At 46.2% G+C, this 16,166-nt stretch overlaps 1 protein-coding gene across 1 annotated transcript; it reads right to left on the bottom strand.

The window, feature by feature from the left end:
• Positions 1-824: 824 nt before the first annotated feature.
• LOC135388400 (fatty-acid amide hydrolase 2-like) lies at positions 825-15,842 on the bottom strand. The gene is made up of 7 exons (XM_064617960.1): positions 15,549-15,842; positions 11,609-11,822; positions 10,078-10,287; positions 9,457-9,576; positions 8,912-9,069; positions 6,553-6,648; positions 825-1,788 (listed from the first exon to the last, which is right to left on the bottom strand). The coding sequence occupies exons 1-7, from the start codon at positions 15,735-15,737 to the stop codon at positions 1,207-1,209; spliced, it is 1,569 nt and encodes a 522-aa protein (XP_064474030.1). The 5' UTR covers positions 15,738-15,842; the 3' UTR covers positions 825-1,206.
• Between the last annotated feature and the right edge of the window lie 324 nt (positions 15,843-16,166).

Raw genomic sequence — 16,166 nt, forward strand, 5'->3', positions numbered from 1 at the left:
AACTGCAACGGATGTGGCATCATAGGAGACACAGAGTACATACTACTAACATGTTCAAAGTACGCCTACAGTCGTAGTGTCCTGGAAACGATTTTGGCTCGTATGGACGCCCAACCTTGTGTCGTCATACACGTTTTTGAGGCGTGGGCCAGCGGAGGAGCAAACAGCTACAAGCACTGGTGCGGTTTCTAGGCGAAACCCGACTGATGGACATCTTATGACTTTCCCTACTTGGGAAAGTTTCTTACTTGGGAAACTTTCCCTACTTGGGACTTTTCAATGGGAAAGTGATCTGCACTGGCGATCCCCGACGGTTGAACTTCCACCCACTTTCTACTTTGTTTGATTTTTTCTTCATATTTAGTTAATCTAGCGTATACGTGTACTGCGGTTGCAAGTCCAACCATGTCGCCACTCACTTCCCCATTGGCTTCCTATTGCCGATATCCTAGCGGCCTTTTCCTTTCACATGCCCTCAATCGCCACGCAACAAGACGGAAACCAAATGCCTTCAGCAGAGCTGAAATAATTCGTGGCTTTACCGGAGTAGAAGCACTGTACGCAAAGACGAATATGAATAAATATGTAGGAACAGTAGGAACGATGCATTATGTACCGTATTGTGCTGGCGCTTTTCTTGAGTTTTCTCAAACGCTCTAAGACAATCGTCGTCACACTCCGCATGAAGTCTGCTCAAGACGCCCGAGCACGTGCGAGCAGCATGTCGTCATGTTGTAGGCAGACCGCTCGGAAAGTACAGAGAGCGAGCGGGGAGAGACGTTGAATGCTTGGATGACTGCTACTCATTGAGACAGACGTTTAGAGGCCTGACAATGATTTCTTTAATATAATTCGTAAATCACCATTGAACACCTCGAGGACACAACGTGGCTATGCATTTTCACCTGTTGCGACAAAATCGTGTTCTTTTTCTCGGGAACCACAAGATACCGCCATTTGCACAAACCCCCAACTTGTTTTGATCATTGCTTTCAGCTTCCGGATGTAGTTTTCATATTCTGTATGATGGATCGCGGAACTCTTCACTGGGCTGTGTAAGAATTCGTCGTGTCGAGTTTTGTTCCTTTGCCCGGAGAAATCCATTTTCGTTGTTCCTCAAAATTGCTAACTGGATCGGCATTACTGGTCCATGGCTTCATCGTAAACACAATCCATTTACAGGCCACGTAGATTTGCAAGTATACTTCAGCGACCAGGAGCAGTCCAGCCACCGAACGCCTTGGATAACTCCTTAGCTGCAGCTAGGCCAAGTCTGTCATTGTTACGGCTCGCTACAATCTGAACTCCAATGGGCATACGGTCCTTTTCTCCTCTCATAATAGGCGCCACAGTAACGGGAACGCGGACGACGTTAAACAAACAAGTGAAGCCGAAGAAGTACTCCCAACGCGTTAGCCATTCGTTGTGGTACGGTGCTGGAGACGAATTTGTTGGAAGGACAAGAATGCCGTTGTCACCAAGGAGACGTTCTAGCCTTTCACCGAAAGCCTTCGCCTTCTCGACATATTCTTGGGCGTATTTCTCACTGCGGGTCTCCTGACGCACGAACATGATTGAGGCCATGTTGTGCTTCGATTTCCCTATCGCTGTCAGTAGCAGTTCCTGCATGTAGTTAAGACTACCTTTTCCTGCTTTCAACTCTTTGGAGAACCTAGACGTTCCTTGCGCGAGGATGTTCCCTACCCACGTAGCTGTAGCCTCACGTAGTTCCGGTAGGGAGACTTGCGTTGACTTCGATCCACAGACAGTTTCCAGGTAACTGACGGCCTGTAGATACAAATAGTCCCGGACAGGTTAAACACTGTAGCAGCCTAATGCAATTAAAACATAAAAACATCCCTTTGGGCTTGTTGTTGGTGGTAGACTTTCATAACGCAAAAGCGCTAAAAATAGGACGGACACAAGACACACACAACATGAGCGCTCGATGTTGTGTGTGTCTTGTGTTCGTTCTGTTTTTAGCGCTTTTACGTCATGAAAGCCTAATGCAACTTTTTTACCTTACGAGGCAGAACGAATGCATGTCGGGCCTTTCGCTCACGCTTGCACATTAAACTTTATGGGTGTCACACTCCCTGGCCAATCAGGACCTACCGGAACCTATCATGGTCGCCATGATAACCTTTATTTCGCGAGCATATAGTGATGCGACAAACCACACTTTCTAACGTCAGTACTGTACACGAAACTCGAAAACTAAAGCTACGCTTGTTTTATACGGGTGTTGTTCATGCTCGCCAATGGAAATGCGACATGCACCCTCCATTCACAGAACCATAATAGTCGTAGCAGCAAAATCGAAGGGAGTTCAAATACAAACGTCCATTATTTGGATGTGTTCGTACCAATCGTTTCATCGGCAGCTATTTTCTACTCCACGCGTTCTGTGGCTCTTTGCATTGTTTCAGCGACCGTCGTTCCCTCTTTCCTTCCTTTCGTTTTGCTTATTACGTAAGTGTACTCGGATAAGCAGACCGACTTGGTCGCGACTCACCTCCCCCCCTTTTTTTTTTCTTTTGCCGATCATCATCATCATCACCTACTCCATGCGCCTTCGTTATGCTCTGCCTGTAAACTGCACAGCTAAAGCACGTGGACTGTTCAACACGTCGCTCCTTTACGACCACTTCTCGCAAAAGTAGAAGCGAAACAGTCCTTCGGCTGTTTTGTGACTGTCATTTATTCAAAAGTACAAGTATAATAGAATAAAAGAGAACAGAAGTAGAAAAAAAAAATGGAAACGTGGGTCGCACTGGTGCGACCAGCTGTTCCATGACGCTTGTTTTGAGAAAGCATTGAGTGATTAAAAAAAAGCTTCAGCACGTATGTTCTTGAGGTAGGGGTAAAACGCCAGGGGTAGGGGTAAAACGCCAGGGGTAAAATGCAGGTCATGGGTGCTGCTTTGGCCAGCTCCCCAGTACCTCCTCAACACTAAGAGGTCGGTTGTTAAGGGTGTTCTTCAGTGTTTGCCGACTTGAGTCGAAGCGTCGGCAGGTGCACAGCACATGCACCCTGTTCTACACGGTTCTGCAACGACACCTGTCATATGACATACAAATGAATACTGTTGCGAACGGGACGTTGAGCCGCAGGCGATAGATATTGCTCTAACGGCTTTTACATCTTCGATGGCAGGCAGTCGGTGCAGTTGGGGTCGATTTGCTCACTCATTCGATTAAGGAGCGAGGATCCGAACGGCCGGTCAAACGGAGGGAAAAAAAAAAGAAACGATGGAGGAGCCACCCGTGTTCTCTCGGACTACAACCTTTCTGGTCGCAGACGCTAGCGGATAGTTTCGAGGGTTTTGAATACCTTACATGAACATGACAGGGTATCCCTGCACCTCCAAAGGACGCAGAAATCGTTCATGAGGAAGTCTGCATTCCTTCCGATGTTCCGCAGGTGAACGGTAAAATAAGTTTCGTTACTTTTTGTTACCGAAGGAGGTAATGCAGGTTTATCGCGTGAAGCGTATTACGTACAACATTTACCACTCTGTACGTTAGATGCGTTTCGTAGTGCAGCGCGTTGCCGTAACTTGTGCGCTTCGGATATGCTTCGCTAATCACATTGTATGTGTCGACGAGATGAGACGCAAAACCCGAGGAGAGAAGGGGAACCGGGTTGGGAAAGGAGGTTGGTATGTGCATGAGCACATTTATCCCAGCTTTTTTCCCGGGCTGTTGATCTTTACCGCTGTGAGTGCCTCCGCTGGAGATTACGTGATTTGCGAGCCTGCCATTTTACCTGGACCATTGAGTCTATGGGAGCTTCGGGTGGCTAGCAATGCCCTGGGATCCACGGGATGATGATGTTGTCACTTTTTTTTCTTTTTTTTGCTGCAGAGTTGTATGCTGCGATAACACTGTAGGCGACCGCCGCCAGTGAGGATTTCGTCGAAGCTTTGAGGCCAGATTTGGAGTCAGAGAAAATAACTCATGAAGTCGGTGATGTGATGTGGACGCGTATGAAAAATCCCGGTGGAGTTCGGAGTACTGAGCAGCCACATTGTAGGTAGTTTTAGCGTCCAGTAGGGAATGGAGGCTGTAGGCAGAGGCTTGCACCGTAGTATTGCATGGAAGTAGGGCGCGAGAGTTTGGTGAATGCTCGACCTTGATCGCATATGAATCCAGAGGGTCAACGGGTGCTTTGCATGTCAAGACACCAAGCGTGTATAATGCCTGAGCGATTCGGTTACTCGCAAAACAGATATAGGCGGCTCTCTAGCTTCACTAACAGCTGCGCGGTTGGAGGTTGTCCACAGGACGCCTAGGTAGAGCTTAACGCTTTTCGCTTGTGCACGTTGTACGCAGGTCTCAGAGGCTGGACATACGCCACAATGGACGGAAATGTTGTCTGCAAGTATTTGCCGCACCAGAGAGACCAAACACCGAACATGGAGTGGCTTGTCCTGCGACATCGGCATCCCGTTAGGATTTACTTTCCAGAAGGAGGCCTCCAAATCCACCGGATCGAACGCTATGGGAATGCCAGACTTCTTATACTTCTTGTATGACACGATCGTAGAGTCACCGCCATCTTGTATCATCTGCAGGGGAAGTTGCTCTGTCTTATCGCTGTATGCATCTTGAGAAATTTCAGCGCTGACTGAAGGGACTTCTATACTGGCGTCCGCCTCACGTCGTCTCTTGAGCGGGAGGGAGCCAGAAACCAGTCTGAATGCTGAACAGGGCTGCGGAGGGTTCATCCGAGCCGTCGGTGGCTGGATTTTCCATTAATCCAGCCTCCCGCACACTGTGGTCTACCTGAATAACTGGATCAACGACGCCTAAGTAATAAGAGAACAGCGAATAGTTTCGTGACCTTCTCTCAGAGGCTTCATCGTCCTTCCACCAGTATAAACGGTGGTTGGTGCACATTGGTTGCAGGAATAAGCCACAGAATTATACTGACAGAGAAGGAGACATATATAACGCTTGACTTCAACAATAAGGATTCACTAGTGAACTCAGATGTACTTGGACGTTCTTTCTCCCTTTCTTTGAGGACAATGAATTCTGACACTCCCCAAGTGGAACGAGAGCAACCTCACTTCCGCTCTGCGTTCGCTCAACTTGGAATCTAAAATAAGGGCTCTACGTGTACTTCACGTTTCTATGAGTATTGCAGAGTCTAAAAAGGCGAAAAAGAAAGTTACTCGTTGTCACTGTACATCATATTTTCCAGTGGTGGCCACTAACTACTTCTACAGTAATTTAGCTATAACTACTAACTGCTTCGCGATGGAGTAGTTTCACTAGTAATTCAACTACTTTTCAGGGGAGGTAGTCAAAACTACTTCTTTAACTACTGCAATGTATTTTAACTACGTCTATAACTACTTAACGTTGTCCATCAACACGAATCCCATTCTACAGTGTTCTTGGACACCTAAATATGAATCACAAGCAGTGATCAAAGTGAAGATTTAGAACACATGCACGGCAGAATTGCTCTGCACCTTCGTTCTCACCAAACAAGTAGTTCAAGGTAAAAGTCAGAAGCACAATCGTGCCGTAAAGCTTGCGGAAAAATCGGAAGTAGTTGGCGCCTACAGTAACCTAACTACTGTAGTTCACTACTCCCAAATAGTAGTTTAACTAGCAGTTGCCACTACATTTCTGCGAGTAGCTGATAACTACTTTTTAACTACAATCAGGTAGTTTAACTAGTAGTTTAACTACATGTAGTCAACTACTGGCCATCACTGATATTTTCACCAAGCTACTGCGAGCAATATGGCAGAGATATGGTAGAGATATGGTGGAAATATGGTGGAAATATGGTGGAAATATGGTGGTATGTGCCTTCCATATTGTGAAGGGGCTCATTATTTCATTCCCTGCATCACCACCAGCAATGGGGTAGAGTATCGCCCCTGGCGATGAAACTCCCCATCCGTCATCTCGAAATAAAGTTATTTTTGTTAGTGGTGGTGGGGGAATAACCTGAGACACGGAACGACGAAGAAGACAACACAACGCAAGTTCTGAAACGCAGCGAAGTGTTTTAATTCCAAGACCTTTTGAGCCGAAAATACTAAGAAGAGAGGAAGGAGGTGCAAGAGTGAGCTTTACGAGATACAAAGCATGAGGGGAAACTGCATCAACATTTCCTCAATTTCGCCTCCTTCCTCTTCTGAGTTTCTTGAGCTTACAATGGCCATGTAAAATAATTAAAACAGTTTGATCTGTCCCAAACTTTTGTTGTGTCGTCTTTTTATGCGTTCACTCTCTCAGGTTATTCCTCCATCTTCACCAGCTATCCTGCGCCTTGTCCTTTTTCCATGTTAGAATACCACCTGGAGCGCTGAAACCTTCGAGTCATCGTCATTAAAATAGGGTGTTGTTGTTCAATACCGAACATTTATTATCAGCATGCATTGGAGTGGCTTGCAAGACTAGCAATGCACATCAGCCAGATGGTGTGCACAGATGTCGTGCGAAGTCACATTGAATTTATGCAAAAGAGGGGTTGAGGAACCTCAGGATAGGTTCCGTGTTATCCACTAACACTGTTAGAGTAACTCACCTTGTACACAGCGGCGCTCATCTGGGATTCAACTCTAGTGATGTACTTCGCACCGTCATCGGGCATGTGGTAAATATTCAAGTCCTTGAGATTCACCTGCACCCAACAAGAGCGGATAAGAAGCGTTGGGGTAATTAAATCAACTGCATCATACTTGCGGACGGATCCAATAACTAAAACGTGTTCGAAAGCTACTACGTTTTTTTTTCCTTTTCTTTCCAACTTAATTGCAATTTTTGAGTTCAGTAGAATACCATATGTTTTGTTGATTGCCGTTTTTCATTGCAAACCTAGCGCTTTCGCGCGGGGGCACTTCAATGGTTCCATCAGTACATCAGTAATTCCCACTTCATTCGCGTATCATTTATCAAATCTATCATATACATGGTGTAAGGCACAACTCCTTTGTGGTGAAACTCCTCTAGTCAAAGCCATAATCATCATGTACTTGTGGTGGTGGCTTCACAGGTCCTTCACGCTAAAGTTCGATGGCAACAACAATCAACTGATCTGGTTTTCTGGGTAGGGCACCGCAAATCGTTCGGTGAATAACCCACGTCGTCACCACCACATATCTGTTGTTGGTGATCAAGTTTCGTGCGTAATTGAAATTGTATCTCGGATTCATATGAAATGTGCACAAGCAGCAATAAGGAAGTGATTGCGCCGTCGCCACGGGGTTTTGTGTTCACCAGGTTCCCAAGCGAAGAGGACCCATCCACTATAGGGGACAAACAAACGTGTGGCACTGAGATGGTTATATGGTATACTTTGTTTGCGTGGGCTCCATCGGGGCGGCTCACGTTACGATGCTCGAACGTTGTTTCTTCAGGTGTACAGGCTACTGCGACTAAGTGTTACAGGCCCTAATTATCATTTTCCCATGTATGGTCACTGGAGGCATATATGCAAGTTGACGAGATGGCTCTGCTTACACAGTCGGCGTAGGACCTGGTACTAACTTTGTCATGAATGAATGTATATCGAACGTGGGGTACTGATTATCCTGTTTCCTCCTATTGGTACACTCTCAGAAAGAAGGGAGTCAAAAGGGAGTTAAACGATGCTCGGTCACCCTAGCAAACAGAGAAGGCGTTGCAGCGACGCCCTCCCATGACCGTATTTAATGCGTGGAGTTGTGTGTACTCCCTCCACGGACGGTTGTAAACCTCACTCGCCATTGTTTACAACGATGTTCTTCCAGACTATGCAACAGCGCAGCCTTGTACTTTGATTCATTTGTTAAGATTATCGACACACACCTGCAAATAATGAAAAAAGGAATTAACAAGCCGGTGTCTGACATGACCAAAGTAGATGTATCCCTCCAGACGTGCTGCAACTTTAAAAGCAAGCTGGTGACACCATCTCGATTTCTTGTGCCCATAAAGGTGCCGCTTCTACATGTACTCTTTTTTGTTATAATTGTACTCGGATCGGTCGTTTCATTCGAGGTAAAATGTCCGTGGAAATACTCTCTAACGACAAGGGAAGTGGCATGTAAAGTAACAAACACAATGTCCGATAGAAAGGAATATCTGTTCTGTAACGCTAAGTGATTTGAAGTTACTGCAGATGCACTGCGAGTTGATGAGGCGTATGTCCGTCACCCTTACGAAACTGGTGCGCTCGTTTGTTTTCTAGGAGCGGGTTGTAAAATTTTGGCCGCATAGTACTGCAATCCCAATGACGGATTTAGAGGGATGTTCTGCTTGGATAGTTCTATGGGACTACCTATAGATTCACGAGGAAGACTGAGATGCACTGCACCTGCTGTTTGTGTTTTAGGGCGGGGCGAGGGCCGTATTAGAGAGTTTTAGTACATCGTACGCAATTGCCGTTGCGTCCGTAAAGGATAGCGTTGGCAGTTCTGCGTACGCCCATAACAGATAGAGAGCTTCGCGCAGTGTGCACAACCACCAACGCTATCCCTTATGTACGCAGAGGCGACAGCGTACGATATACTAAAGCTCTCTATTGTTTTTGTAATGCGGTACAACGCGGATCAGTATCTGCACACGAAAAGAAATGACAAATAGAGTATCATCACTTAATGAAAGGGTCGAAAACAGAGTGCTTAGTGTTCTCTGCAATGTGCTTGGGTAGGGCAGTCAGGGAACACATGCAGGAAGGGTGTCGGGGAATACCTTCTCTAAGGAGAGTCGAGGGGTCTCCTTCAGGATTGGGAGTCAAGGAAACATCCTTACAACGGGAGTGGCCTAAACACCCCAAAGAGAGTCATATGTGTGACGAGTGTGAACTGCACCCCCAAGAGAGTTTCGCATACCCCCTTTTTTATGAAAGTGTATAACGACATTCAGTGTACAGACGCACATGCGGAAAAAAGCGCTACTCATACCTGTTCGTCGAGACGTAGGCGGCCTGTGCCCTGGGGACCGGCCAAGACTTTGAACATGGGAAGCAAATCTTCGACATATCGGGTCATAGGTCCGATAGTGTTCAGCGTGGAAAGACCTTGGCCAACGTCGGGAGGCAAGCCATCTACAGAAACTATTTCTGAAAAATTAGAGACAGATATTGAGGAAGTTGTTGCGGCAATGAGGGACATCTGTAGGAGATCGCTTAGATAAGGTACGGTAATGTCGTGTTGGGCTAGGTCAGGTAACTCTCCTACGAGGCAGTCGAAGATGTTACCGGTGTTACTATGTTCCAACGAATATTCCCGACTGCCAAAACTCTTTCCACATTTGTAACAATGACGTTCGTCACATTTCACAATCCTATGAAAGTTGACAATGTAAAAGATGATAAACTTAAAAATAGTGTAAATCCACGTAAGTCACCGATTTCAAGGAGCTGCACACAACCACACATGCAATCCCACCTTATGAACGGTGTCATTATGCGGTAATAATTACCGACGTCCCCACAATGTGTTCTCACCTCCGGAAGGCTTGTGAGAAAATATGCCACAGGAAGCTGCTGGCACTCGGACGCTCCCTCCTATATCAGTTCCCAAGCCCAGCAACGACGCTTGCGATGCCAACAGGGCTCCTTCGCCCCCTGATGAATAGGAATGGTTATAAATTACTTTCATTATATTCCGAACACATGCCACCAAGAACTTGAGCTGTTGTTCCACATTCATGCTTCATACAGATATGTTTCATGTACATCCATAACCAACCCTCAGAGTGAGGAACTCAAAACAAACGGCAGACGACGCGACTTTGGACAAAGCGTTTGTTTTGTGTCCCTCAGTCTCAGGGTCGATTATGGATGTACGCCATCACCAGCTCGCCTGTTTCCTTGCCATGTTATATGCTTCATGCCCAGTCCTATTCACGAAGTATTGAAAGCGCGCGTATGATGTGCGGAACCTCAGCTCAGGACGTACCACCAGCATGGTCAACTTACGCATTACATTTTCAATCAATCAATCAATCAATCAATCAATCAATCAATCAACGGGTATCTGTGCATATCGCCTTTGCCATTACAGAAGACAATAGAGTCTCCGCGCCAGATTTCAAAAGGTCTTGCCAAAAGGTTTGGCTCACTTACCGGAACTTCCTCCAGGCATCCTGTTGGTGTCATAAGGATTGCTGGTACGACCATAAACTCTGTTCATGTTGTCGACAGATATGGTCAGCTCCGGTACATTCGTAATAGCCAAGGGAACTGCACCGGCCTCTCTGAGCAACTGTACGGTTTTGGCATCTTCCGACGCCTTCCGACCCTTGTGGTACCAGGACCCGGTATCCCAGAGGCAGTCTGAAATCGCGAATTTCCTGCAGCTTAATATTCCGCACAGGCTGCAGTTTGATGAAGCTACTTCACTGATTTTGCGTGGAAAGGGGACGCAGAAGCTACATTCCTTTGGAGTGAGGTGTCACTGACCATGGTAGCGTATGGTGCACCTGGAGTGCACTATATGCATGAAATAAACAATGCAACTCATTTTTTATTTTTTGCATTCAATGCGAAAAAAATAGTATCGCTTTTTTTTTGGGGGGGGGGGGGCGATTATTTCACGCCGAGAGTAGTCTCTCAGTCCACAGGATAGCATTAGTGCGAGCAGGCGCGATAGGTGCACGTGACCGAGTTTTTTGCATTCGCAATACGTTACATTGTTTATTTCACTCCTGTTGTTACTTATCGCCTTTTAGCATGGCGTACCTAAAGGCACTAGAATGGAAAGAGTAATGCCATCCTTCCACTTTCCCGCCTGAACCTTGGAGCAAAAATGGCGACCGCAGCATGAGTTGGCATGCTACGGCCGCCATTAGTGCCCCAAGGTCGCGGCGGCAAAGATCAGACACCAGAGAATGGCAGTCCTTTACGCAATATAGTGACTTTAGACATACCAACCCTCCCCGGATGCGTCAGCACCTGTCGCCGTCCACTTGAAGGTCGCTTCTCGGCAGATAACGGATGCAGTAATTCTTCTGTTGAGAGCTCTGAAATGGAGACGTTCGCGTAGGTGCGCTCGTCTCATGTCACGGGGTACACTTTCGGACTTCTCGCTCATTCGTTTTTACTAGGAAAAAGACTGCACGGAAGGCATACGCTGTATGAAACAATTGCGATGGGTGTTTCTCCACACGTTCTGCAACCTTCCAATTCACATATGTTCCATAAGACGAATCAATAAATAAAACTAATTGAGACCAAATAATTAATCAGCCATCATGAAGAAAAATACAGCATAAATACAGAACAGGCGACTCTTCACAATTTTCTGCAGTTCATGGGCTTGACGCGCCGTGCTTTTTTTTTTTTAGACCCCGGTGCATGTTAGCTTGGACACCCTGCAGGTGCGCTGCGCCAAGGCATTTGCACGGGGTTCGACCATTCCCAGCACGGATACGCGCATGTGTAGCCGCCGGTAGGGAGCCGCTATGCTAGTTTTGTGGGAGAGGGGGATCATCGGCTTCATGACTAGGTGCATCATCATCATACCCATTCGGCATATTCCGTACCACGGAAGTCCAAGCATTCTCCGAAGCCGGAGCCTGTAGTCCCCATAGTCTGCAGTTGACTACGGGGAGCGCTACACATGGTGCCATACGAAACACTATACGTGGGCACATACCTTTTACAGCTACGTAGTTCTTGACCGTAAAAGGAACTCCGAGCAATGGCTTTTTCAGGAACTCCGAATCCTCAGCGCTGGAACTGACTTTCCTGTCGATTTCTTCGGCCTCCGCGAGAGCCGCTTCAAACCGTTCATCCACAATGGCGTTGAGCAGAGGCTGAACATCTTTGATTCTATCGATATGGGCTTGAACCACATTGACACTTTTCACCTGCACAAAGAGAAGCATGATTCCAGAGCGTCGAAGAGAATGAAAAACTGATTAGAACGTTTAGTTCACCATAGAACGTTTCATATAGCGGGCACGGCTGCCGATATAACCCGTCTTACGTATAGGACCTCTTAAAACGACAGTCCCTTTTTCAAGTAATTTACGAGTTCTCGAGATCTTTTGCTCTCCTTCATCATCCTGTCTTAGTCTTTCCGAAGTCCTATGGGTCTGTTGCACTAAAGTTTCGTCCGGCGACCGCACCGCCAACTGCCTTCCTCTAGTGTAGAGCGCCCTTACTAGATGGTCGTGTCGGGCGTGTTCCGTGCCTTACCGCCGTACTGGGAACGTCATCTGTTTTGTGGAAATCCTTGCGCAACGATTTTTCAGAGCCGCAGTGTAGGTGATACATACCTATGTACAAAAAAACCTCCGCCTACACGACCACAAATGGCGCTTCAGAATACGGTACGGAGTGTCCCCAAACGTCGTGAAGCAGGCCCATCATGGGTACGAACGGTGAACAAGCAGGCATGTTGCTTTATCTAACACATTGATGTCACAACAAAAAGGAAATGGCTCACATATCGATGTCCTGTGAACGGCACGTCCCTACTCTTGCACACTGATTACAGAATTCGAAACTAAGCGTAATCATTTTGATGCATGTACAGGGTGTGTGCAGAAAAACGTAATCCGCATTTTTACATGTAACTCGTTGTCGACTTACCCGAGGAACTTCCGGTGGCGTATGATGGCGTATTTAAGCGTGCGAAAGCTACACAAAAATCCTGGAAGCCATACTCAGCGTAAAAAAATTAACAGAGCGCGAAAACATCGGCCTCCATGCATTAAAATAGTGCGGTCATGCCAGTGCATGGTAGTGCATGGCGGTCTCAGGGGAGTTATATGCAGGCACCGCTAAAGGAGCACCACCGATGAGCATCCATGTGGGACATCGTTTCGATTTCTGCACCGATAGCTCCCCTAGCTGTACCTGAACACAACTCTCCTGCGCAGGGAAGGATAACGGACGTTATCGTTTCCATTTTCGTTCTTATTCATTATTTTTCAGTTTTATTGAAATCCTTAATCATTAATTTTATTGTTTTTCCATTTTCATTAAAGTATTTAATTCCTAATTCTGCTATATTTTCGTTCCCGTTACCCGTTTCTGATACCAGCTTTTAATTTCGTTTCCGTTACGTTTCCGTTACTGTTTCGGGTAATGGAACGACTGTTACAGATCTGCGGGGGGACAGCCCGTCCAGCTCTGTCAACACCCTGTTTTGCCCAAGTGCTGCTTCGGTCTCACACGTACACATATTACACAAGTAATTTTACGTCGTTGGGATGCGCACATCTGGCAAGACTTTAAAGAAGTGTAGGAACATGTCTTCGGTCAGTCTTCTGTCTTCAGTCACTCTGACTCCAGCAACCCAAGATGGTCGTAACTTTCATCCAATGTCGCATTCGTACGCGGACGCTCTCAGTAGCAAACAATACTGGCATAGCTGCGGTGAAATGAAGAAAGTAAAAAAAAGTAATAATAATCATATGTTGTCATCCTGGTGCCATGGTGGAGTAGAATGCGCGGAGTCTATGTTGTGTAAGTCTCATGTCTTGGTGTCGTGTAGGTAGCTAATGACACGAGTACGTAAGCGAGTGATGCGCCTCGATATCCAATATTGCGATTTGTTTCCATGCTCCCGTGTAGTGTTTAGAGCATTACAGGGAATGGGGTCATCAAAGTACAGAAATAAAATGAAAAATCGCTGAAATGTCATCGCACAACAGTAATAGCCGTTACCTGAACTCAATACCGGACGATAATTTTCGTTTCCGTTTATGTTTCCGGTAGTGGAGGACTGTGGCATGCGTTTCCGTTTCGGTTATCGTTACCATCTCCAATTTTGGAAATATACCGTTTCTGTATCCATTACCATTACCGTTCCCCTTCCTTGCTCCTGCGGCGTCCGCCATGTTGCCCTATTCTGATGCACGGAGGCCGACGTTTTCGTTGCTCTGTTTATTTTTTAAGCTGGCTTCCACGATTTTTCTGCAGATTTCGCATGCATAAATGCGCCATCGTGCGCCACCGGAAGTTTATTAGTTACGTAAACAACAAGGCTATGTCCCTAAATGCGGGTTACGTTTTTCTGCACACACCCTGTAGTGAGTGTGGGTAGAAATATCAAGCACACACACAAAAATAAATAAAAAGCATACAATTTTTTAGGTTAGGCGATGATGATGATAGAATGATGATGATGAAGAAACAACACACGAAGGACAAGAGAAAAAAAAGACTGATGTGGCGACAAGGTCATACCGGCTACCCCATCATCCGTTCGATTATAGGTAATGGGAAGAAAAAGAGAATAAAAATGACCCAGGTCCTGCTCCTTATTTACATGCTGCGTGTTATCCATTACGGAAAGCATGCAGCGTGGGTGAGTGGATCATGCGTCCCTTATAGTTGGTGTTCTTTCTAAGATCATACTACAAACTGGGAGGAGATGGGTTCGAATCAATTCACAGGCTGCGTTGTCCCAGCCGTGTCCCTTTGCGGAAGACTTTCCAGATGGATGTCGTTAAAGTTCCCCCTGAAATCGTCCCAGGATGTGCGCAAATCTCCCAGTCTCCCTCTCCTTTAGCTGCCCTCTCTCGATGTGTCCACGCACCAGTACATAGCCCACAGTAACAATAGGTATGAATGCCGAGTTTATATAGATCCGAAGTTCACGATAACGGTTTCGAAAATATGATAAGCCAATGGTCCTGTCTCTTTGAAGCGGATGACATCACATTGCTCTGCATGGATTTGATAACTTCTTTTGTCGTATCGTTTTCGTAGAGTTCTCACGATGTACTAAAACTCGCTAATAAAACTATATGTCTTCGTAGCTATACATTCCATCACATGTTGCGTCGTCCCATCGCAAGTACCGTCTCACTCGCCTGACCCATCCTTTGCACCATCTCTTCGGGCGACCGACAAAAGCATTTACTACGCGCACAACATTTCTCTCTTGGCGCATTTCCAAGGCCTGACTGCCGATGTGTTGTTCCTTGATCTCCTAGTTAAGGTACTTGTTTTTCCAAGAATCAGTCGCTACTAAAGTCATTGCATATTGCACATTTTTTCAGATCACAAAGGTATTATTCACACTTCCGGTTCTAGCGATTATCGTCGGACAGTTCCGAGCTCCACAGAGGATCAACAGGCTTTTTAGCTATAATCTTTGAGTACCTTGGAGAACGTGCCTAGAAATACGAAGGTTATTCAAACATCGGGAACTTGTGGCTTCGACTTCGAATGCACGGGTCGTTATATCGCTATATGGCGCGCACCTCTGAAGTGCACAGGAACGGGCTGTACCGTGGAACAGAGAGGGCTGCTTGTCGCGTGTTTTTTCTTTCTTTAAACCAATTAACCAAGCCGCGTTGCGCCCTGAACCAGGTTCAGATCGAGCTTTATACGTCACTAAGATGTTATGAGGCTGTGCCGCTAAGGCTTCTGTATTTGCATATTTTTTATGTAGTGAATCGAAGGGAACAACTCTCAGTAGACGTTCCTTAAATGTATCTTGAAACTCACTAGAGCTCCCCGTTCGTGAGGCTAATAAATTAATAAATCCAGTGCCAGTAGTGAACAGGCACAGACACAACGATTTTGACTTTAAGGTCATTCAATAGGTAAGCATTGCATGGCGTAATCTACCTCACCTTTCCAGCTCGAATCTTGTCAGCCAGGCTTGTTGCCGGTTCACACAACAGCGGATTGTTCGTCGGAGGTACTGTCGCCTTCGGAAATCTGCTATACCATAGTCCGAACACGAAGTGCACCACTCTGTCGTAAAGAAAAAGAAAGAGTTCTTGCACAAAGAGATATATTTCTGCAACTAGGGACCCCATCCTATGTTACTGTACGCTTGTTAGAAAAGGACACGTCGCGCAGTAACGCGTGCACTCGAATGAACTGAGACAAGGACAGCGCTGTTGGACAGACGAGAGAAGACTAAAAACAGAAGCACTCCGAGATAGCGTTTGTCGTCTACGACCCTGGCACTACGCGTTTTATCGGACTGATAACGCATAAACACTCTGCATTCTAAAATAGGCGTTTCTCCGCTAGTGTTGGATGCTATACCTATGTATACAGGGTGTCCCAGAAAACGTGTCATTGAATTTTAATTTAAAAAACTACGCCATATAGAATCAGGAGGTCAACGGCATTTGTTCTTACTAGATTTTTGCCACCTCCTGATGTGCATGTCATGTAACCTAAGTTTAATCATGTAAATTTTTGCGAACTGAACTCGGAGATTTGCCAAGTAAAGGTCG

The sequence above is a fragment of the Ornithodoros turicata genome, chromosome 3 (assembly GCF_037126465.1).
Source record: "Ornithodoros turicata isolate Travis chromosome 3, ASM3712646v1, whole genome shotgun sequence".
Taxonomy (NCBI): Eukaryota; Metazoa; Arthropoda; class Arachnida; order Ixodida; family Argasidae; genus Ornithodoros; species Ornithodoros turicata.